At 36.9% G+C, this 25,591-nt stretch overlaps 1 protein-coding gene across 5 annotated transcripts in view; it reads left to right on the top strand.

The window, feature by feature from the left end:
* Csk (C-terminal Src kinase) overlaps positions 1-25,591 on the top strand; it is a 664,783-nt gene that overhangs the window by 621,103 nt on the left and 18,089 nt on the right. For all 5 annotated transcript variants that reach the window (XM_067137182.2, XM_068225400.1, XM_067137181.2 and 2 more), the window contains 2 exons: positions 12,537-12,698; positions 18,987-19,182. In XM_067137182.2, the coding sequence (XP_066993283.1) occupies positions 12,537-12,698; positions 18,987-19,182 (358 nt within the window). The remainder of the gene's footprint in view (positions 1-12,536; positions 12,699-18,986; positions 19,183-25,591) is intronic.

Here is a 25,591-nt window from a genome sequence, read left to right as displayed (position 1 = left end):
ATGTATGCCACGTGCTCCATAATGGTAAAAAGTTAAATGAACACTGTAAAGTGGTCAACATTTCGAACACTTGTTACTCTGAGTATGCATAGTACGCTACTTCCTATCTACAGACCATCACATCGTATTCCAACCTGGTGATGTAACATTGGATAAAAGCGGTCTTTTTCAGGACCAAATAAAAATTCACTCTTTGGAAAGGATGATATGCGGCCATATTACAATCACTGTAAACGGTTTTAATCGAAAAAAAGTGTACCAGCCTGTGCTTCGAATCTACTACAACACAGCTTGGCTAACGCAACAGCAATGACACGTGCTTTAGCCACCTTAGCTACCACGAGCCTCGGTGCATTACTAGCACTTTGTAGTCGTTATAGACATTTCCTTTCCGAACTTAAGATAGTGTTATTCGCAGCTGTGATTGTTTTCCATATTCATTATAGTTGAAGTAATAGAAACAACACTGCCGTTAATGATTTCGTTATCGTCGCCATAAGACCTATCTGTGTCGGTGCGACGTAAAGCCCCTAGCAAAAAAAATAAATAAATTCTACCATATTCACGAGCATTATATAAATGGTTTGGTTGTACTAAGGCCATAAAGAAGCAGGTACTAATATTTTTTCGGATGACTATGATATACGTGTTAGTTGGGTTATTTACCTCCAAAAAAAATAAGGGGCTGTTGAACCACCCAGTATTTTGCTGTTACTATCTTCATCCAGTTTCTGTGTGAACATCTCCCAACTTTATCTTCTCTTCTTGTACTATCTTTTTAACATTCAACTTCTTATCTCAAAATACTTTTCAAGGTCTGTGATCTTTAACCTCATCTCTTATGAATTCTTATTTCGTTTTCTCTAGATCTCCTTCTTTCTATGATGCATTCATTTCTCTCATGGCTTCTCTTATGCTTTCATTCCACTCTGATGTTCCCTTCTCCATCACTTTCACACTGTCTTGTCTTCCCACAGATTTCAATTGCTTCCTTTACCAAGATGTTTTTCAGTCTGGTCCATTTTTCACTTTCTCTCTTGGCAATTATCCTCTTATCTGGTCATGATAGTCCTGATAATAATTCATTTTATTAAAAAATACTTCTATTTAAGCTCAAATAATAAGTGTTTACATACAACAATATCTCCAAGAATGTAAAATAATTTCATTGGAGATCTGTGTGGCCATAAGGTAAGGTCCTTCTAAGTCAGTGCTCTTCAACTTGCAGGCTACATGTGGCCCAGCAGGTACTAATCTGTGGCCCACAATATTTTTCTCCATTTATCATGATCATAATATAAATGTTTTAATTTTATATGATTTAAAAATCTGCTAAAATAAGTATTGCATACTTCAGATTATAAGAACACTTTTTCTATATAACAATTTAGCCAAAGTAATGTTTTCGCAAAGCTGAAGTAGTACTGGTAACATCGAGTATCCTTGAAACTCCTGCCACCTATTGCTTGTCAACTGAGTTACGATTTCCTGGTAACTCAAGTGCTATTTCATGGCTTCAGGGAGACTGAAAAATATTAAGTATGTTTTCATGTCATAATTTTCCTGTGGTGCTGATGATGCACCTGAAGAACTTCAACTACTATTAATCAAGTTTTAATGTGATTTTTTACCAAAGGAAAAATTCTACAGTTACAGTCTTAATAGATATTATATTTTCTTCTTTAACTAGGCAAATAAATGGTTGAGTAAGTTTGTATCTTGATGAAAATTGTTTTTCTTCTGAAACCATGAATTAATTATTCGGGCAACTCCCCAAGAGTTCTTCTTCTCCTTCTTCTTCTTTTACCATATCCTCATCGGTTGTTGGCTGTCATCAGGACGATCTGATTCTTGTTCTCAGCAACTCGGAAAAGAGTGCAGCCGTGTCATTCTCATAGATTCCGTAGCCAAGATATTCTCCTTCTTCCCCTACATATCCTTCCTTGTACGATAAGCTGTGGGAGTATGGCCAAAGTACTCAAGATTTTTTAAAATGTTGTGCATGACCTCTAGCTCTTTGTTCAGGCATTGGAGCCCACATATCTACAGGGCCTAAGTTTCTAACTGCTGGCAGAAATTCACTCGTGTGTCTTCTTCAGGGCCGGAACTAGGAGATTTGTCAAGGGGGGCAAAGATCAGTTTGCCGCCCCCCAACTCCCGATCCCCCTCCCTCCCACTACCACTAAAATATAATACCTCCGTAAGTTATTTTTTTAGACGCGGCAGTTGAAATTACACACCATATGTATACTGTTAAGAAGTTTTATTTATGAAAAACACTTATACATATTAATACACTTATACATGACTAATACAAATAATTTGTTTATAGTGTAACTCAATTGTAACTACGCAAAAATGTGTTATGTATTGTACCTCAAAATTGAATTCTTCGAGCCTTCTTAGCTGCAAATGTACTGATGATGTCGTCAAAGTTGATAAGGGATGCTCCTTTGTGTTCAGTTGATATTATACTTAGATTAGAGAGTCTCTCCTATCCAATTGTATTTCTCATGTAGTTTTTGATGATTTTGAGTTTGCCAAAACTTCGTTCTCCAGATGACACTGTAACTGGCAACGTGAGAAACATTATCAGTGCAGTAGTAATGTTAGGGTAGCCTTCCTATAGTTTATTTTTATAAACAAGGCTCAACATTTCTCTTGATGTGGCTTCCTTTAAATTTCATCAACTGATAAAGCGTGGTGCTAGGAACCTTCTATTTCAAATTTAAATTCTTAAATGTTGAGATCAACAGTGTAGATATTTGCCAATTCTTCTGCTTTCATTTTTAGATCTTTTGTTTGCATTTCTTTAATTCGAACTCCATTCAAAAATCCAAACTTGCTGTTTATGTTGTCCAAAGCCTTAAACCCGTCACTGAGTTCCGTAATCATCTGGTCAATAACCTCTAACATAGCTACTGGTACACATTCTCAGTACTTGTCGGAGCTTCATAGCCACACAGCTCATCAGACATTTTTTCTTTTTTCTTTGCCTTTTTTCTGAGAACTCAGATGGTAGATCTCTCATTGCTTGCTAAGAGTTTACCCTCAGTAATGGCCTCAGATGGAGCAAACTCTCTGTAAGACTTCAAGAGCGTTAAAAGCCCTTGAAGGTTCCGGGCAGCCAAATCTACAATTACATCTTTTCTTTGCAAAACTCCTTGACATGTTTGATCTTTTTGAACAAAGCATGTCAAAACCATGTGAAAACGATGAATTCAAGTTTTCCAATATTTTTCAAAAGGGAGCAGGCTTCACTCTTAGTTTGACGTGTTGAGAGATCATGTTTTTAAGATCCCCTAGAGCCTGCACAACTTTACCGTAATGTTTATACACAGCTTTGACCGCATCTAATCTTTCAGACCATCTGATATTGCTTTCAGGTTTCAATATCAGTGGCACATATTTTCGGAGAACTTCCCAGCGTGAAGTTGAAGCTGCAAAGAAAGAATACATACGGTTCAAAGTTCCTAAAATAATTCTGCCTCAAGAGTAGCACTGGCCGCATTAGCACCAGCTAAATTGAGGGAGTGAGCAGCACATCTGACAAAATATGCTGGCTCTCCTGAAGTAGTCTGGACTGAACTTCTATGTACTTCCCGGCCGTATTTGCCTTATTGTCGTAGGATTGGCCTCTACAGTTCTCTAAGTTTAGTCCATCTTTGTCTAATGTTTTTTAGGATTTCTTGGTTGAGACCTTCACCTGTTTTATCACTAACTGGGAAAAAATCAATAAAACTTTCTTCTACTTCCGATGTATTTGTTTTGACGTAACGAACTACTTGAGTCATTTACTCACTGTGGCTGATATCTGGAGTGCAGTCAAATATTAAGGAATAATATTTCGTATCCAAAATGTCTTTTATTATCTTTTGCCTTATGTTATTGGCAATAATTTCAAGGAACTCATCTTGTATTTTATGTGAGAAATACGAGATTTGCCCTTTCTTATGCTGCTCAATATGTTGTAGAAGAGGGACATTGTAATGCGATATAAGTTCTACAGTGTTCAAGAACTTTCCACTGGATGGGTCGCTGAAATCACAGTCTTCTTTAGTTCCTCGGAATGGACTCCCATGCTTTGCTAGGAATAGAATAGCATCGATAATGCAGCGCAATACCGCCTTCCAGTGAGACTCTTCTTGATGGATCTGGTTTTGGAGTTCTGCATCAATACCTCCCTTTCCTAAACAGAATTCTAAAGCTTTCCGCGAACAAAAGCAAAGTTTGTGGTTGGATGAATTTTCATGTTCAGGCAAATTTTCACTGAGTTTTCTCCAATTAGTAAGTCCTTTTTCTTTATCTAAGGAAGGCACTTGTTTTGATGCTAAATGTGAAAATTGTCTGCAAGGAACACAACATAGAGCTTTCTTACTTTCACTATAGCCTAACCATGATCTCTTCACTTTTTCACCATTTGTGAGAACTATATAAAACCAATCTTTCGTTAAGTTACATCCTTCTCTGTTGTTATTACTTAAATTTGGCTCAATCAGATTTTCAAAGCTCATTTTTTTTATGTAACAACTTTCAGAATCTGAAAAATTCTGTGGTCTTGAACCAGGATCCCTAAAATCAAAGGAAAACTCGGACGTTTCTTGAAGACCCGTTGTAGTGTCTGGACGAGATAATAACTCATCTTCATTCGCTTCACCAGTAGGACTGAGTTTCGTGCAAAGTTCGACATGTTGCGTGCCTTCCTCTCCAGCTTCAATGCCGTCTAAAATATTAAAAGCCATTATTAAAATTCAATCAGTAATATGATATATTAAAAAATGAAGTATTAAAACAGTTGTCGTAAAGTCCGATAGGCATAATTAATTCACCTCTTCCCTAGTGTGCTATAATTTAATTATTGAAATAAAAATTAATATTTACGTACCTGATTTTTCTTTTGAGCCTTCATCTTCATTAACATTAGTTTTTTTTCAAATGCTTCTAATTTTGGTGTTTGTGACAGCACATGGCTTTCTTTCTTCTTTTTTCTTTGGCAAGTTTGCTATACTCGGCTCCACTGAGTCGTTTTCTGCCATCCATAATTTAGAAACTGATAAAAACGCAGCTCAAAGTGTACTAAACAATTCAGTTTTCCAAATGCTGATAAACGGTAACACGAATAACTAACCAACACTCCGAACACTAATAACTAAATACTAAATGCAAATAAAATAAAACATCTGTCGGTTCCTATCAACACATGCAGGCAACAGTGTACGCAGGCTACAGGTGTAGCCGTCGATAACGACAAGGATGACTGCAGGTGTCTGTTTTGTTTACTGTTTATGGAAGCAGAGAGGAGCATGGGGAGAAAGGGGGTGAGGTGGATGAGATGCTCGCGCATTGCGTCAAGGTCAGGCTGTTTTCGAGACCGACCCTGCTGCCGAGCGCTCGTGCTATTAATTTTCGTATCAGTAGTAGACATAACAGTATAAGACTCACTCCAGACCCATGAATTACGTTAATTCTTGTGTCGTGTCTTATAATGAAGAAAATAACTTGGTGTACAGTGTCAGTGTAATAAAGTTGATGAATTGGGCAACAAAATTAAATAAAATTAAACAATATTAATTGTGGTATTATTATTTTGAAAAAATTAAATAACTTATTATTATTTTTAATAAGCTTTTCAAATTTTGCCGCCCCCTGAAATGTGCTGCCCGGGACACGTGCTCCTCCTGCCCCGCCCTAGTTCCGGGCCTGGTCTTCTTAACTTATTGTATACGACTCGCAAGTCTTAAACTTACAAAAAGAAGATAAACATTGTCATTCTAGTCATATTATTGAGGAATTATTTTAAGTGTAATGTTATAATGACACAAGCAACTGTTCACAACTGTGTCCTTTAAGATTGATTTCATTACTCAGAGAGTTACTATTTATACTCTGTATAAAGTGCAACAAGTCTTTAAATCAAAATATTGTTAGCACATATTAAATGTGACAAGTCGAACCCAGGACTCCCAAGATCACAGTTTGGCAGAAATTCACTCATTATGTGTCTTCTTAACTGATTGTACACGGCCCACAAGTCTTAAACTTGCTAAAAGAAGATAAACATTGTCATTCTAGTCATTTTATTCAGGAATTATTTTAAGTGTAATGTTATAATGTATTTTATATTGTGTAAGTGTAATTTTTATATCATTGCCCATTTCTATAATCCAGGTTCGGCTGAAGATGACGCCAAACAGCATCAAAACTAGTATCGAATAAATTTAATTTAAACAACAAATTGTATTGAAAAAGGTGGACCTAATAAGTTCCTTTCAAAACTTTTGTTTCTTTTCTCAATCCAAGCAATAATGTCTGCTTTTAACCAATACTCATTAGGGTTCTTAGTTTCTGGGTCCAGCTTTGTGTGGTAAGGTGCATGGTCTATAACTACAGCAGATTTTGGAGGGAGTAGGCTTAAAACTTTCCTGAACCATTCTTCAAAGTAGACTGAAGTAATTTCTTGGTGAAAAACAACTGTTCTTTTCTTTCCCATGAAGCAGAGCTCGGCTCCTTGAAGAAATCCCTGTTCGCTGCCAATGTGTAGTATTATGACATGCTGTCCAGCTCCTGATGGAGTTTTAAAACCTCCCCTCCATCCGTATACTTCCTGAAGTTCGCATCGGTATTGGTCATAATTATCATGTCTACTTTGAGCTTCGTAACTTTTCTTGCCATGCGTATGCATGGTGTGGTTTTGGGTGCACCATGTTTCATCTGCGTAGAAAATCTTGTAGCCTTCTTCCCGAAGTTGGCAAATTCTTCTTAAGAATGTATGTCTGGAGGCTGTGACCGATAACGAAAAAAAAAAAGCTGTGAATGGTACGCCTGATAACTCCAATGGTGAACTGATGTATTACAATGCACGGTCGTCCTGGTGACTGTCATTTCTTCTTAATGGGCATGGGAGTTTTCTTTGCTGTTATTTTCTTTATTCTTCACTGTGTATTTGACAGACCGAAGTTAAATTCCAAGGCAATCAGCTGTTCGTTAATGAATAGGAAACTGCTTTTCACCTAGCTTCTTGCCCTCAAAGGTAAAAAACCAAATGGCACTCACTATCATATGAAGTTCAAATTCAGTGAATGAAGGTCTTGGGGGCATCTTATAGGAATATGCACTCACTAACAAACTGAACAAGACCAAACTGAAGTTAGTTAATACGAAGACGGAAAATATGTGTTTATTGAGGGTAGAAAACCCCAGCATGGGAATATTCCAGTGACTCGTAGGAGGAAAGGCCAGGTAGCAGCGGAGAAGTCAGGCTAGTATACAATAATATAGTTTTATTATGAATCCACCTGTTCAATACATTATAATGTTGTTACATTAAAATAACTTCATTAGTTAAAAAGTTATATATGGGACATGTTTTGCTCCCTTATAGAGCATCATCAGCCAAATCCGAATCTCAAACAATTGTTATTTACGTAACAAAGACTTAAGAACCATTAGAACACTTTTGACAAACTTAAAACTTATTCTATTCAAAAATCATAAAAGTCAGGCTAGTACGTAAATACCAAATACTTTAAAAATTAAGAAATGTAAAATGCAAAAACAACATAAAAACAAAAATAGTACATTTTTAAAGTTGCGTTGGAGGTCCAATGTCCTTATGAGAAAAGTTGTCCACCGAACGAGTTGGCCATGTGATTAGGGTCGTGCAGCTGTGAGCTTGAATTCGCAAGATAGTGGGTTTGAACACCCACTGTCGGCGGCCCTGAAGATGGTTATCCGTTGTTTCCTATTTTCACACCAGGCAAATGGTGGGGTATCTTAATTAAGGCCACGGTTGCTCCTAGCTCTTTTCTGTCCCTTCATCATCATAAGACCTATCTGTGTCGGTGCTACGTAAAGCAAATTGTAAAACTGTGAAAAGAAAGCTGTCCGCCTCCGTAGCGTAATGGTTAGCGTTACTTGCTGCCGTCCTTGGGGGACCTGAGCTTGATTACCAGTAATGCCAGCGATTTAAGTATGGCAGGAAGGCTATTATAGAACGATACGTGCAGCTCACCTCCATTGGGGGTGTGCCTAAAAAGAGCTGCACCACCTCGGGACGAGGGCGCAAGCTTACTATTCCCTATTTATTTATTTATTCGTGTCAGTAGCACAATATAAATTACAGATGCAAATTAGATAAAATATATGAAATTACAATATTATATAAAATTAAACAGTTATTTACAAAATATCAGCCCAGAATTTGGCATGTTAACAGCACTGATACTGGCCTGTGCCAGATCAAGTTCTGTGCATTTAATAGGGCATAGAGGGCAATTAATAAGGTGCCTTGTCGTTTGTACCACGCTGCATTCACATAGGGTCTGATCGCCCTTCAGGACGCCCCATTTCTTCATATTGTCCTTTGATCTTCCAACGCCTGCTCTTAGTCTGTTCAGTGCCTTCCATGTAGTCCAGGTTTCTTCATGACCAGGGGGAAGCTTTTCCTCCAATTTTAAGCATTCTGGATTAAAAGGGATCTTCTGATTCCAGAGTAGAAGTCTGGTCTTCCGTGCATCTGCACTATCGGGGGATGAGGAGTGCATAAAACTGTTCCTGGACTTCAATCGAGTTGGTGGTAGTTTGTGTCCGTGTGGGGGGTGGGCTGAGCTGGTAGAAGCCCTTAACCTCTCCACATTTGTAGCTACTTCACGTCTGATCTCAGGAGGGGCTATTCCTGCAAGGGAGTACAATTTATCTATTGGTGTTGGTTTCCGACATCCTGTAATATGTCTGCATGTTTCATTCAAGGCGACATCGACCTTTCTGGCATGTGTGGATTTATACCAAACGGGACTAGCATGCTTTCCTGCTGAGTAACAAAGTGCTAAGGCTGTTGTCCTTACCGTATGAGGGTGGGCGCCCCACTTTGAACCTGTCACTTTACGGAGCAGGGAGTTCCGAGAGGAGACCTTTGCCTTGATGTTTGAGCAGTGCTCCCTGTAAGTTAGAGAATGATCCAAAGTAACACCCAAGTATTTCGGTGTGTAATTATTTTCTAGAACTTTGTCCTTCCACTTCACTTGCAGCTTCCTTGAGGCTTGTATGTTCTTCAGATGGAAAGCACATACTTGAGTTCTTGATGGGTTTGGTTTAAGATTATTGGTCTCATAGTAGTGAGACAAAATATCCAATGCTGAAGTGAGATTGTTTTCTACTCTTTCAAAGCATTCACTCTGAGTAGCCAAGGCCAGATCATCAGCGTATAGGAAGCTTTTAGTACGAGGTGGATGTGGCTGGTCGTTGGTATATATATTGAAAAGTAAGGGAGCTAGCACACTTCCTTGAGGAAGACCATTCTTTTGCGTTCTCCATCGACTTCGCTGACCCTGAAAGTCAACAAAGAATCGTCGGTTCTGTAAAAGGGCTGCAACAATTCTGGTAAGCTTGAAAACCTTCGTAAGGCAGTACAGGTTTTGTAACATGATTTGATGTTGTACGGTGTCATAGGCTCAGGAAAGGTCTACAAATGCTACTCCTGTGATTTTTCGGGATTGAAAACCATTTATGTATACTGTGTTAAGTTTACTGTGCAGTATAGTTCATGCCTGGCCTAAAAACCAGCTTCCTCTGGGATTAACAAAGGCTCCACAGATGGTGCAAGACGATTAAGAAGCATTCCTTCAAAGATCTTGTAGAGGTGACACAAAAGGGAGATCGTTCAAAAGTTCTTAGGGTCATTAGGGTCCTTGCTGGGTTTAAGGATAGCAACTACTCTGGCCTTTCTCCAGATTTTTGGAATGTGACAGTGCTCCAGGCAGTTATTGAAGAGTTGGAGTATGAGAAAAGTTGATGGGAATATTATTGGGAAAATGAAAACCTTCCTGACGAGATCCAAATACAGCCAGTTGTAGTCAGTCTTGAAAGTTCTGAAGGCGATTAGTATGAACTATAAATTGATGACGATATTTCTACTGATAAACTGTAAGCGAAATCAAACCAATGTATATATTGTAAGTACTTATACGAAGATAATCCCAAAAATAAGGTCTCCTTTTTTAAAAATAAATACATGGACCTGTTTATTTCTACAATGGTTTACATCATTTTACAGCTTGAACATTTAGCTATTTTTCTACATAATCACCATTTCGGTCAATGAATTTTTGTAGATGCTGTGACAGTTTTTGTATGCCCATGTCATACCAGCTCACCGCCATGCTGTTCAGGAAGTGTGGTCTTCAGTCAGCATGTGTTGCACCCATCTTGCGCACACCTTCCAGTATTTCAACTTTTCCGTTAAAATTCTGTGAGCGGTGCTTCGGGAAACCTCAGGAACCAAAGTGCAGAGATCATCCAGGGTGATCCGCTGATTTTCACGCATGATTTGCTCAACCTTCACAACTGTCTTAACGGAAATTGATGGTCTCCCACTCCTTTTTCTTCAATTGGCGATGGATTTCAATCGGTTCAGTACCTTTTGCGTTCAAAAACTGAACAACTGCGTGCACTTCGCACTTGGCGGTAACATCCAACGGGAGCTCCATTTTCAACGGTTGCCAAGCCAAGACTGAGTGCCTCAGTGCGGCATGTGCATGTTTATATGCGAGCGCGGGAAACACTCTTCACAATATTGTGACCAACAGCCACACGAAGAACGTTCTGTATTTATAACAAAATAGGAGACCTTGTTTTTGGTATTACCCTTGTATGTAAATAAAAACTGTCCAAAAAGAATTAAAAATAAAATATAAAAAGCAAATAACAAAAAATGTATTTAAAAAAGCATTTTATAGCTGCCATTGGAGGTCCAAAGCCCTCGTGAGAAAAGCTGATGGGAAATGTTTTTCATTAACTCACAGTGCCATTTGCTTTGGTGCTGATTCCAGGTAATTATTAAATACCGGAGGAATGTATTAAGCATACGGCGAAGCAAATTCCACTGTACGTGCAACTGTAAGCCATAGACACAACTTCCAACGTAGCATGGCATGGCGCGGTGTCCGGCACTATCGCGGCAACGTTGCAGGGTCTTCCCAGCACAAGCCAGCTTCCCATTTATGTCATCCTACCCATTACAAATACAAACTGATATAAAAAAGTGTAATAATTTACTTATTTCACAGTCATACAGCATAACTATTGGATTCGTAAAGATTACAGCATGACCAAGAACGCAATTTTTCAACCAGCCCGAGCCGAGAAAAAGTTACTTTACAAAACTGATAACAACTTTTTTACCTGGAAACACAAAATTCTGAAATTGATAAACTATATTTAAAACAATCCAATGCATATTGTGTTAAAATTTGGTTTCAATCAGATGACTGGTTTTGGAGGAACAATGTCTTTAATTTGACACATGGTTGAAACACACTTAAAAACGGGCACTTTTTGCGTTCCACTTGTGATAAAAAATATTATAATATAAATTAAAATTCGAAATCCACATGACCTAACATGAAATTAAACAAGGAAAATGATGGTGTTATTGGATTTTCAGTGGGGCTATTGGTTATTTCATAAACAACCTCCAAACTCGAGTGAACATAATATTTTGGTTGACAGTAGGTTGATGGATTCTGAAGGGTCTGCACAATGTCTGATTTGGCATTAGGAGCAGCCCAGGCACATTGTTCCTACATTAAGATTTTTATCCATTATTTTACAGTGAGAGAACGTTCACCTGAACAATTTGACTCAAGAATGCACACAATAAGTATTCTTATTGCAGCCCCTAATAAGAAACACTGCTTGCAGATCATCCAAGTAAAATTGTCTCAATCTAACATGAAACGTTTTCAATCTCAGCATATCTGTAGTCAGTAAATTATTTGGTGTGATCATCTTCATAAATTTTCCTTCAGTCAAGTCTCCCAACAAACTCACAAGCACTTTGAAATAGTATGGTATCAAAGTCTGAATGCTAGGTGCATTATGCTCTTAAGTCCTTCCTGTGTCCTCTTTGTGCCTATACATAAATGCAGCCATGTCAGTTAAGATTTAAGAGCCGAGTATGAATCCACAGACAATGAAAATCCAAAATAGGAACCCGGTACAGCATAGTGGAAGCTATCTCAGGCTCAGTTTCAACATAATCATCTACTACTATAAGGAGGATTTCCTCAATGTAATAAAACTATTCTGATAGGAATATTTTTGTGGAGCCTCTAGATAAGATAATAAATGTTTTGTTTGTTGATTAATTAGTAACTACTTATAGAGATTTATCAGTCACAAAAAAATCCTGAAAACCTCTGCAATGTTCAGGTTAGAAGAAAATTTTCAACTAATGGATTTGTATAGGAAAGCAATGGTCTATTAGGTGGGTATGCTATTATGGTATTCACTCGACTCACTAACTCATTATTGTGTCTATCCATTTGTATGACCTTCTATCCTCCTCCAAGAGTTCTGTATTCACACATTCTCTCTCCAGCATATATATTTGTACTTTCTAAGTTTGTATCTTCTCTTTATTGAAAGTTAGTTGTTCAATTATGAAATCTTTCTGCAGAAAATTATTCACAGATAGAATTTGTCTGAAAATTTATTTTGATTCAAAATTTGTGTTTACATTTGTGTGTTTGGTTTTGAAGGTCATTAAGGCACGAGAATCTGGTGCAGCTGTTGGGCCTAGTATTTAATAAGCAACTCATCTATCTGGTAACAGAATACATGAGCAAAGGCAGCCTGGTGGACTATCTACGATCTCGAGGGAGGCTGCATGTCACCAAGAAGGATCAGATCAACTTTGCGTTGTGAGTGACTTTTTTAAATGTTGCTTATTTCTTTTGTTAAGAAATATACTGTACTTCTATACTTTCAAAATTGATCACTTGCCATCAATACGGTTAGAGCTGAAGTAGGTAGATTCATAGTATTTATGTAGTTTTATTTTTTTCAAGGCAAAATTTGGTTAATCAGTTGAAAGCATATGGCCTCAGTTGCCATATACAGACTGAATTTTAATTCATTTTGTTGGGTAAACACCAAATGTTTCCCCGGAAATACTTTGCGTGCCAAAATTATACAACGAGGAGTACCAAAAGGAATTTTTTCTGACCTACCTGTGCTTAGTTTTTGAATCTATGATATATAGAGGTCTAGAGGCTGACACAGCCACTGATCCACAGAGGGAGGTAGACCTCTTGTGGAATCGTAGGCTGTTCCTTTGCACATATGCATAGACATCTTCATTGGAGAGTCACCAATACCATTTTGTGAAATATAACTTATGTTTACATTAAATTCCTATGGTTAGTAACCATGTAACATTCATCACAAAAACTACAGTGTTTATGATGACTGGGTTTTGAGTTGCTGACCCCGTGGTGTAGGGGTAGCATGCCTGCCTCATACCTGGAGGCCCCGGGTTCAATTCCCGGCCAGGTTAGGGATTTTTATCTGGACCTGAGGGCTCCGGTCTAGAAAGCCAAGAATAACGGCCGAGAGGATTTGTCGTGCTGACCACATGACACCTCGTAATCTGCAAGCCTTCGGGCTGAGCAGCGGTCGCTTGGTAGGCCAAGGCCCTTCAAGGTCTGTAGTGCCATGGGGTTTGGTTTTGTTTTTGGGTGTTGAGTTATGGCTAGGTATTATTGAGTTGAGAATAAGATAAATGTGTGGTGAGTCACAAAGTGGATAACCACTTTGATGAGCTATGACTTATGCCTAAGGTTAAGAAAATTGTTTTGTCTCTCCTTACGATTTCCTGTCATTCCAAACAAACTATAACCTTATTAGATAGAAAAAAAAAGTGTTACCTTTGTTTAGTATGGGACAAAAAAATCATTGAGCTCTATTGTGGTTGGAGATGAAACATAAGTGTTTCATTTCTCACTTGAATCAAGACTATTGTACATGTAGTGGAAACATATTATACCAGTATCAGTACAGCCCCACGAATGAGAATCAAAATATGTCATTTTGCTTGAGACACAATAAGTGGTACATCTGAAGTAAAGTGGCTTGTCATAGAATATCTTTGGTTTGAAATAACCAGGCGCCTCTGGCTCTTCTCAGTTGTTGCTCTAACGTGCAGGGATTGGTGAGTTCCAATGAAGACTTAATTTATATACATAAATTTGGGATTGCCTGAGACAGTTATATCCTACAATGGCATTAATTCGTAAATAAATATATGAGGGAATATGACAGGATAATTGAAGTAAAGAACATAGGATGGGCTTAAAATACCGATGGCTCAATGATTTCAGTACAGGATAAACCTTACAGAATTACATCATAAATAATGTTGGCATGAAATTATACAATTGTCAAAGTTCCATATGGGAATTAAATGTCTCATATGTGTTTATATATAATTTTTGGTCACATTCACATTCATGGTTGTTTCATAAAATGAATTTCATTATAAAGCCCGTATTGTCGTACATATACTTAAAACGTGGGGTCAAATGTTCCACCTTTACAGTACTAAATTTAAAAAATACAATATTTAAATATTTAAAAATAACGGAATGTTTCGTCCATCTTGGAGACATCATCAGCCGAAAAGTTTTAAGATTAAGAACAAAGGTCAAGGACAAAAACATAGGTAGTAAAAATAATTCAGAATACCAAATACGTCAGTTAAAATGTTGAAGAATACGTTGGAATGTTCCGAGCACAACACTTAAATACTGTTTAAAATGAAAATTAAAGATATTGAACACATGAAATGGTTCAGTAAAATTGGTAATAAAGTCCTTCTTGACGTGATGATGCTATGTTGACATACAGTTTGCCGAATGCTTTAGTAGAAACTTGGTGATATGGAGCACAATGTTTAGGTCCAGTAGAATGAAGATAATTTGTTAAACTTATGTTAAACATCTATACACGCTTGAGCCAGCTGTTCTTGGGCAGGCAGCGACAGCACTCTACTGCACATTCCACTTATGAAATCACAATCAGATATTCCGCCTACTTTTTTTATCAAGAATTGTTAACAAGACAAACTCAGTATTTTACTGGAACCCTCACTCATGTTTAACATACGTTTAACAATTAGATGATCAAAGAAATGCCCACAGTATACAAAGCTGGAAGGAAAATAAATAAATAAACAAGCATTCACATACCCACAGAACATAATCAAATACTGAAGACTGACATGTAATCCTCCTCATAAAGATGAAGACATATTTCTCATTTTACATAGAAATAAAATGTAGTAATGGCCACATTCAAGATGATCTGGAATGCTCCTGGCCTCCGCTCCTTAAAATTATTGTAAATAACCGTATTACCTATGTATCTACAGCATGCAAAGAAATAAATACTTGCAGTTGAGAAGATCTCCCTTATACAAATGGCCATTAGGTGATATAAGAAAATTATAAGATCTATATGAAGTTGTAATGATTCAATGTTCCTTTACGAGGGCTCTTTTACACAGCATAAACACTATTACACATGGTACATCTCGAAGACTCCATCACTAATTCTCCATTAATATACTCATTATTAGAGCCCAGATTTCCATACAAATGCATGTTTTTAAATAAGCAGGTTACACTTCACAAACTTTGCAAATATTCATTTTATGACTTAATGATTTCAATTAACCTCTTTTTTCCCTGCATGTTTGCATGCTTTGGCCTTTTTAGGAGAAAATTCATGCATAATGCGTATTTTGAAGATTTTTTTTTATTTAATAGCAAATATTTGGACTATTATATTGCATATTATGATATTTCTTCTGACTTTGGTGCATATTTAATGTTAAGTTGCATAATAGTTCCTTTTATGAATGTTGGTTTGCAGAATATGGGACCGCTTTTCTAGGTTATACAGTATGTCTATTATGGAGAGACGGAGAGAATGTATTGCGGGCATTCTATCTGACAACCAAAGTTAGAACATATGGTAGAGGTCCAAGCACTTTCCTATCTGTTGCTTGAGTAAACATTGACCTAAGTCAGAAGCCCCCCCCCCGTCGATCACTGTAATCCTTAGGAATAAGGTGTCGCAGTTATAAATTGAACCGTAAATTGTGCATTATTAAATGATTGCTCATTTTTTCACCTATATTAGACTAACAAAACAAAACTTATATCACATTTATGTGATGCCTCATTTCTGAGGTAACCTTTGTTTTGCACTGAACCCTCTTTTGTTGTTATCCTGGAATTTTCCACCCGGTACTTCCACTCGTCACACGTCTTTGTTGATATAGATGTTGATTCCCATAGGGAATCTGAAATATTTGTCCTGAATGAGCAAATTTATAATACCAATATAAATGGTCCGTTATTGGACATTATAAATTTTCCAGCTAGCTCATTCTTGGTTGCCAGCGTTTCGCCCTCGTGTGCTAGGGTGGGCTCATCAGTTGGTACCTAGCACACCTACCAATACGCTGGCTAGTGCATACCGTGGAGGCCACTGCGTAGGCTAACTGGAGCCACCGGCAGTGCCAATGCACTAAGAGACTTTGTCTCATCACTAAAAATTGATGCCTGCTTGGCCATCAGATGATATAGATGTTGATTCCCATAAGGAATCTGAAATATTTGTCCTGAATGACACAGGTTTGAAGTACCGACACTGGGAAGTTCTCTTCCCATTATGAGCTGATGATATGACCTGAAGTGAAATAGATATGAACTAATAAAAGTTAAATTCATGTAAGTACATAATAATGACATACGGGCAAAAACGAAAAGTCTTACCTTTTATAGGGTACCGTCTTTGAGTTTGCTACCAGTACTGGAGGAAGAACTGCTGCTACTGTTATCACTGCTCACATCTCTCCATAAGAAATCATGTTCACTCCCGTCTAACGAATTCAAGATTCCTGTTTCCTTGAAGCTCTTTTCAATCACCTTTGAAGAAATCATGTCCCAAGCGTGCCATATCCACTCACAAAATATTTCTACAGGTGGATTTCCTAATCTTGCCTGTTGGGGTAAGTTCGTGCACACTTTGCGCCATCCTGCACTGATAAAGTTTTCGCACATTGTCCTTGAATGGTTTCTGTATCGAAACGTCCAAGGGTTAAAGTACTGACGTCAGTCCAGGAATCACTCCAAATCGGTTTTCATTGTTTCCAATAACTTCTTAGTGTCCTCCGTCAGGTTGCCACGAAAACTGTCCATTACGAGAAGGGTCGGGCATCGAAGGAGGGACCCTGCTCCAACCGTTCGTATCCCATCTTGTGAGTGACGTGTCCATCCACCCTTTTTCCTGGATACGAATGTGGACCCCTCGTGGAAATTTCGGCATTGTTTTTCGCTTCAGAATAACTTAAGGTGCAAGCTTTCTGCCATCAGCAGTTGCAGCAAGCGTTACAGTTCATCGTTGTTTTTCGCTTCCCTTAGTGCGTACAATGACACGTATGGTGTCCCTGACATATTGATTGTTTGACTTTGTGACATGTTGAAACTTATTGGCGTCTGATCTGTGTTTCCTATTTGGGAGAGCAAATATTCCTTAACTTTACGCTTCTCAATCACAAAGCGGTGAAGATCAATTACTTTTTGGTTGAAATCATTTGACATTCTTTGGCATAATGTTGTTCTTTGTTGAAGAGAGAGCCGATATTTCTTCATAAAATTAATCATCCAGCCTGGGCTAACCTTAAAATCCAAGACACTGATTCCATGTGCAGCAGCTATTTCTCGTCCTTTAAAATACAGCATTTCATGAGAAATGGCGTAATGAAATCACATATTTAAGTAGATCCTTCTCTACTTGTGGATACTTGCTTGCCACTTTTTGGTCCGAGAAATGCTTTGCGAGACTTGTTGGTTGCTTGAAGTTCTATTTTCTGCTCCCGCCAGTAGCGCACGTTGCATTTGGAAACTGAATACTTGCAGCCGGCTGCCTTATTCCCGTATGTTTCAGCGTAACTGATCACTGTGAGTTTATACGATGCTGTTTTACTCGAATACTTGCTCATTGTAGATAAATAAACAGTTGTGAGATCACAGAAAGCACATGTACCACACCAAAACACTCGTAAAATATGTTTGTAAGACTGGAATAGAGTGTCACTAGCCACTTCTGCGCTGATTCACTCACTGAACTAGTGCAGTGGTATTTCCTACCGGCTAATAACAGCACGTTGCCCAGTATTTGGAATGCCCGGTTTCGCAATAGGAAGGCTGCTACTCGAGTAGTTGACATCTTTATTTTCGAAATGCATCCGAAGCTGCGTGATGGATGTTCGAAAAAGTGGGTGCGTCAAATACAGAAACATTTCTTTCTCTCCACTTTGGACCCAAAAATATTGGGATGTGTAAATTATGCAATAGCGTTAATTATTCGAGAAAATACGGTACCTAGAATTCCGTATACAATGTACAATCCATAGCAAAGCACGTGTATGTGAGCTAGTTGTATTCTATATAACTTTTGTTATGTTGTATTAATAGTACCACTAATAACATAAATATTTTTGAGAATAAAATTTTAGGCCTTTTCCTAAACTACCATTTCACTCGGTGCAAATAAAATTATTTACAGCCTAAATTGCAGTGCCTTATTACCCAACTTAACATACCAGTTTTCATTAAATTCTTTTCAACCATTTTCTGGTGATGCACGCACGTACATATGGATGGACAGATGGACAGACATGACAGAAAATGAAAATTTTAATTTCTTTCTTACCGTGGATATGAACGATACATAAATACCATTCTTTTTTTAAAAATTCTGAGCAGTCTGCAGACAAAACTCTTATTTTATACTGTATATATAGATGCATGGTTATATATTGTGATTAATTTGTGCAAAATTAATTTCTTCAATCTATTTTGATGTTGAGTACATTAATTTTATGTGCTATATTTTGACAGTGATACATGTAAAATATTTATTTCTTTAAATGGAATGTTCTATATTTTCCACCTTTTTGATACTTATAGATACAAATACATTTGTTTGTACATGTTTCAGTCAGTGAGACCTTCTTCAGCTAATGTTTTTATATCTATAAGTATTGGAAAGGTGGAAAACATAAAACATTCCATTTAAAGGAATAATTACTTTCTCAGTTAAAGTCAATACGGAACAAACATGATATTCATTAATTGCAGTGATACATGTTCTGGCATGGAGTACCTTGAATCTCGGAAAGTGGTTCATCGTGACCTTGCTGCTCGTAATGTGCTAATTTCGGAAGAAGGTGTAGCGAAAGTCTCAGATTTTGGTCTGGCAAGAGATGAAAACTTCTCCTTGGAGGGAGGCAAGCTTCCCATCAAGTGGACTGCACCAGAGGCTCTCAAACAAGGCGTAAGTATCTGTAACTGCTGTATTACTGTAGATGTTTAGATGTGTCTGTATGGTTTAATAGCAATAAGAGCTTGAATATGTTTGAACACCTTGGTTTATCATGGAGAGTGCATGACTAAGGTACTTTTGATTTCCTGAAGTTAGATCTATACAGTTTTCTTCTAAATTGATGTTTTGAAGGAAGATTTCCTGTCAGATGTGGTTGTGCAATTTCAGAACAGTAGAGCTAACAAATCATTTGCTGAAGACACTCTAGGGTCATCATGCTGATACAATGCTGAGACTGCCATCCATATTTCTCTTGGACTCATTCTGTAGTCAAGAGAATATCCGTGAAGTTAGTGTCTGGGCGGATACAAACTGTATGGCAGTGCGGATAATTTTGCTGATAATTTCTAAATAATGACGCTTATTGATTTTCACTCAGGTATACTCTTGTTTTTGCTTGTGGTTAGGCAACCCTTGACAGTAGTATGGGAAAATGGTGGTATATAGAGCCTTGAGACCATAAAGCTGTAAATCTAACCTAAGCCTAACTGGCTCCTGCCTTCAATCAATGGAAGGAAAGAACAAAGGTCAATACATCAGTAGTTGTCGCAAGAGAAAATCTCCCATAAACCCGTGACTGTAGGGTTTCTGGTGCCAGGTGTCAGGCCTATTGTATTATGTTATCAGTTCCAATACCTTGGGTGTAATACACTGTAGTTCAATATTTGTGCAATATCCGCAGATAACAATTTGCAGATGCGGATGAAGGAAGTGCGGATGCGGATATTATTTTGTATATCCTCGCAGAGCTCTATAGAGAGTGGTGTATTTGAAAAGTTACGTGATAATTGAGCAAACTTGGGAGGAGGTTGATCAACATGACAGGAATCAAAGATAGGTTTAACTTCTTTGCATTCTTTTATAGTTATTTGTGTTATACATTGTCATTGTTCCTCTTGTTCATTTCTTTGCTCCAGAATGCTAATGTCTGTTGTTATTTGGCATTTAGTAATTTATTCGTATTTCCCCACAACTACAGGGTGCTTCCTAATTAGAGTAGCAGATAACTGAAACAAAAATGTATCTTGTCATTTGGAAAAATACTACTTCTTTAGGTCTATCTTCATATATTTAATTCAGCAATGAAATGCAGGCTTTTTATTCCTGGTCTTTTCCTAGTTTATGGGGTTGGCATTTTGTATGGATTTAGTCCAGTTTTCCAGCTGGATGTCCTTCCTGTGGTGGTTGATAGTGTGATCCTCTGATCTGAAGGCCAGTACACTGAACATTCTGCCTAGGAAATGGACTTGCCAGTAACATACTGTATAGACTAATATTGTGAAATTTGAGATTGTTCAATGGGCATTTGTGCCTTGTGTACTTGGTTATTCAAGAACCAATCCATCGACAGACCTACCTACCTACCTACCTTTCATGATCTGTAGAATTATTCACAAAAGTAAATAGATGATGATGATGCTTATTGTTTAAAGGGGCCTAACATCTAAAGTCATCGGCCCCTCAAAAGTAAATAAGTAGTGCTGATAAATACATGTTGTCCCAATAAAATGTATACACTCTTCAAATGACTATAACACTAACAATTATTATAATACAGAAAAGTTTCAAAAATCAAAATAATTTGAACAAATGTAGAAACCAGCCAATTATCGAAAATGTTCAAATTGTTGGCCATTGTGGTCCAAGCACAGCTGATAATGCTAACTGATTGAATCCAAAATGTTCGAAATTATTTCAATTGGTATTTCGGCACATTCTCTTTCAATGGCTGCTCTCAACTCATTGATTGTAGCTGGTTTTGTGCTGTAAACATTGTGTTTAATATACCCTTAGTTAAATTAATAAATTTCATTGTTTGTCCGTATTGAATCACGATTACAACTTTTATTTTAATTTGGATCCACCTTATTCAATACATAAAAACTGTTGTTTAGATGAAATTACAACATATATTTCAATCAGAACTAGTTTTGACGCCCATCGGCGTTATCATCAGCTGATATAGGTTCTTGGAAAAATTGGCAATCACATAAGTTTATCTACGTCAAATTGAACACAATTTAAAACCATATTAACAACTTAAAACTGTGTTACGATTAAACTGTCTCAAAGTCCATATTTTCTACAAGTCCGAGACTTGCGAGTCTTAAACCGTAAATTGATGAAAACATATGCAAACTGGTTTGCTCACTTATAAAATAACGTGGATTTAAAAGAACAACAACTTAAAAATAAAATAATCTTGAAGAAACATTAGCTTAATTTATCACACTTCTTAAAACGTGACGTAGAATCGTATTAAAATACTTCAATAAAATCTTCAGACTCGCTTTAATGGAGCTATCCTAGTGAGGTGGAAACAAGCAATCGGTCCTTTAAGACGTTAACAAGTACAACGTTCCTAGTTCACTGCGGACCTGTAATAATAGGAATGTAATAAACTATCACTTAACTGAAGAGGCAATATATAAAATTACGTCTTATAATGTAAAAGTTTTTACGTGACTTACCTCAAAAGATCGCTGTCAATGCGAAGCACAATGAAACCTAGCGAGCAGTGTTGTGATAGTAATCAAGTGTCCAAGTTTGGTCGGGACCGAAGGGGGGAAATAGGGGAAAGTGGGAGGAGCAACTGAGGAACGGCAACCTGTTGGAGCTCCGGAGGGCGTGGTCGTAAAAATCAACTAGTAAAGCTATAATGCATAATATGAAACACCGTCCTATTGACCGGAATATATACATACTCAATAAGGAAATCAAATAGAATATTTGATTTTTCAGAAATTTCATTTAAATTAAGGTTTGGATTAAAATACTGTTCCAGGTGTATATAGCAACCCACCATAACATCTAGCAAACTTCCTTTTCCTAAGTTCTCCAAGATCTCAATGTCCTGTTCTATAGATGTGAATTTATGCTTTAGATCATGTACATGCTGGCCTACCGCAGAAAATCTGTTATATTTTATGGCATTAGTATGTTCCGTGTATCTAATTTTAAAACTTCGTCCTGTTTGACCTAGATATGTACACCCACAGTCGTTACATTTAAATCTATACACACCTGATTTAGAATATGGGTTCGATCTATTAACTGAGGTTGAATTGTGCAATACAACTGTATTATTATTATCAGTACAAAACGAAACCTTGACATTATGTTTCTTGAAAATATTAGTAAACTTAAATATATCCTTATTATAAGTAAATATTGCGAACGCCTTTTGATTAGGTTTGTCTTTGGGCAAAGTGGTTTGTAAACGGTACCTGAACTTGATGATAAGTTCAATAAACCATTCACTAAAACCATTAACCTTAGCCATTGAACGTATTATATTGAGTTCTTTATTCAAATTAGCTTTTGTCATGGGGATCCTAAAAGCCCGTTCTACTAAACTATAGTATGTAGAGTTTTTTTTACTCTGTGGGTGTTCTGAGTCTTGTCTAATAGTGACTGCCGTTTGTGTAGTCTTTCTAAAAATACTATTAGCAAAAGATGAATCTGATCTGTTGATTTTTAAGTCAAGAAAATTAATTGATTTATTACTTTGTGACTCCAAAGTAAATTTAATCTCGTGGGCCAATGTTGTTAAGTACATCTAGAGTAGCCGTTGCGTCCCCAACGCGTTCGTCTAAAATTACTAATGTATCATCCACAAATCTAGACCAAAACAGAATGTTGTCAAATTCTCTATCGTTTTCCATCATGTATATTTCCAAAGAATCCAGATAAATCTCCGCCAAGATTCCCGAGGCCGGAGATCCCATTGCCAACCCATCCTGTTTATAAATGACCTTGTCAAAGATGTAGTTATTATTTACAAGTAACTTAACCAATTTCATGAAATCTTGTGTTTCAAGTTCACTTAGCTGACTGTAGGATCTTAGATTCTTGAAAACAATAGGAAGCAACGTATTGGTTCTAATACTCGGAAACATGTTGACAATATCAAATGAATGCAAGGTATGGTGAGCTTATAATTTAAAATTGCTCAATTTATTTACCAGTTCTATGGAGTTCTTTATGGATTTGTTTGGCGTAAATCTGTAGTGTTGTTTAAGGAATTTCTGAATAAACTTAGCCAATTTGTATAGAGGACTGGGTCTATAATTTATTATGGGTTGAATTGGAACCCCGGCCTTGTGGATCTTGGGGAGTGCTCTCGCTGTTGGAAGGCCCGGGTTCATATTTACTAGTTTTTTCTTCTCCTGTTCGGTAAAGAGGAAGGATGTATTCTTTAATGTTTGTTTTAATTGGCGTTGTTGAGTTTGCGTTAGGTCTTTCTTGATCATTAAAAAGTTTTCATTATCGAAAAATTGTTTAGACTTATGAATGTAATCATCCTTATGCATGATTACCGTCACATTACCCTTATCTGCTTTAGTGATAATGAGCTCCTCATCTTTAACCTTCTTTTTAAGTTCAATAATACACTTTTTATCAATACTGATGTCCTTGGAACTGTAAACGCCATTCTCTTTATTATTAGTAACTAAATTATTGTGCAACTTTCTTTTTTAATCTAATCTAACTTCCTCCTGCACCTCATGTGGTAATTTACCAATCGCAACTTCCGATTCCACCACAAGTTTTGTGGACTTTTTGGCCAGGTTGAAATTAGGCCAGTTATGTTTTGGGCCTTTAGAAAGAATTAGCATTTCTTTTTCATTCAAAACGGTCTTGTAAAAGTTGATTACTGGTGAATGAAAACTCCTGATTAAATCTTTATTAGGAGAATGTTTGGCTCCTAAGACTGGTTTGTTTGAAAATGATTCTTTCTTTAGCTTTTCTAGTTTTTTATCCAATACTTTCTGTTTAGCAGGAAGAAAGTTATCTAATTTATTCTGAACCGAGTCTTGAAAAATGTTCCATTGCACTTTAGTAAGCAAGGCAGTGGCCCTGAGGTGAGTCTCGTATAACTGCTGATTCAAAAAAGTTTTTTTCTTATAAAGAAATTTTAACTCATTTTTAAGACAAAATCATTTACATTTTTGTTGTATGTTACGTTGGTGAGAAAGTATCTGATTCGTTTAAAAAATTTCGGGCTCAGATTAAATTTGATGCATTTTTTTATAAACTTGATATCCTTGCCTATCTTTCATACCTTGATTCTTAAGCCCAAATACCGATGGGCTACAATCTTTGCCTGGTGGGCTTCTTCAGTTAAATTAATAAATTTCATTGTTTGTCCGTATTGAACGAAGATTACAACTTTTATTATAATTTGGACCCATCTTATTCAGTACATAATAACTGTTGTTTAGATGAAATTACAACATATATTTCAATCAGAACTAGTTTCGACGCCCATCTGCGTCATCATCAGATAGGTTTTTGGAAAAATTGGCAATCACATAAGTTTATCTACGTCAGATTGAACACAATTTAAAACCATATTAACAACTTAAAACAGTGTTACGATTATACTGTCTCAAAGTCCATATTTTCTACAAGTCCGAGACTTAAACCAAAAAAAGAGATTAAAACATATGCAAACTGGTTTGCTCACTTATAAAATAACATGGATTTAAAATAACAACAACTTAAAAATAAAATAACGCAAGATTTCATGAAATTGGTTAAGTTACTTGTAAATAATAACTACTTCATCTTTGACAAGGTCATTTATAAACAGGATGGGTTGGCAATGGGATCTCCAGCCTCGGGAATCTTGGCGGAGATTTATCTGGATTCTTTGGAAACATACATGATGGGGAACGATAGAGAATTTGACAACATTCTGTTTTGGTCTAGATTTGTGGATGATACATTAGTAATTTTAGACGAACGCGTTGGGGACGCAACGGCTAGTCTAGATGTACTTAACAACATTGGCCCACGAGATTAAATTTACTTTGGAGTCACAAAGTAATAAATCAATTAATTTTCTTGACTTAAAAATCAACAGATCAGATTCATCTTTTGCTAATAGTATTTTTAGAAAGACTACACAAACGGCAGTCACTATTAGACAAGACTCAGAACACCCACAGAGTAAAAAAAACTCTACATACTATAGTTTAGTAGAACGGGCTTTTAGGATCCCCATGACAAAAGCTAATTTGAATAAAGAACTCAATATAATACGTTCAATGGCTAAGGTTAATGGTTTTAGTGAATGGTTTATTGAACTTATCATCAAGTTCAGGTACCGTTTACAAACCACTTTGCCCAAAGACAAACCTAATCAAAAGGCGTTCGCAATATTTACTTGTAATAAGGATATATTTAAGTTTACTAATATTTTCAAGAAACATAATGTCAAGGTTTCGTTTTGTACTGATAATAATAATACAGTTGTATTGCACAATTCAACCTCAGTTAATAGATCGAACCCATATTCTAAATCAGGTGTGTATAGATTTAAATGTAACGACTGTGGGTGTACATATCTAGGTCA

Source organism: Anabrus simplex, chromosome 1 (assembly GCF_040414725.1).
Source record: "Anabrus simplex isolate iqAnaSimp1 chromosome 1, ASM4041472v1, whole genome shotgun sequence".
NCBI classification, from domain to species: domain Eukaryota; kingdom Metazoa; phylum Arthropoda; class Insecta; order Orthoptera; family Tettigoniidae; genus Anabrus; species Anabrus simplex.
This window is presented reverse-complemented; position numbering and strand designations above follow the sequence as displayed.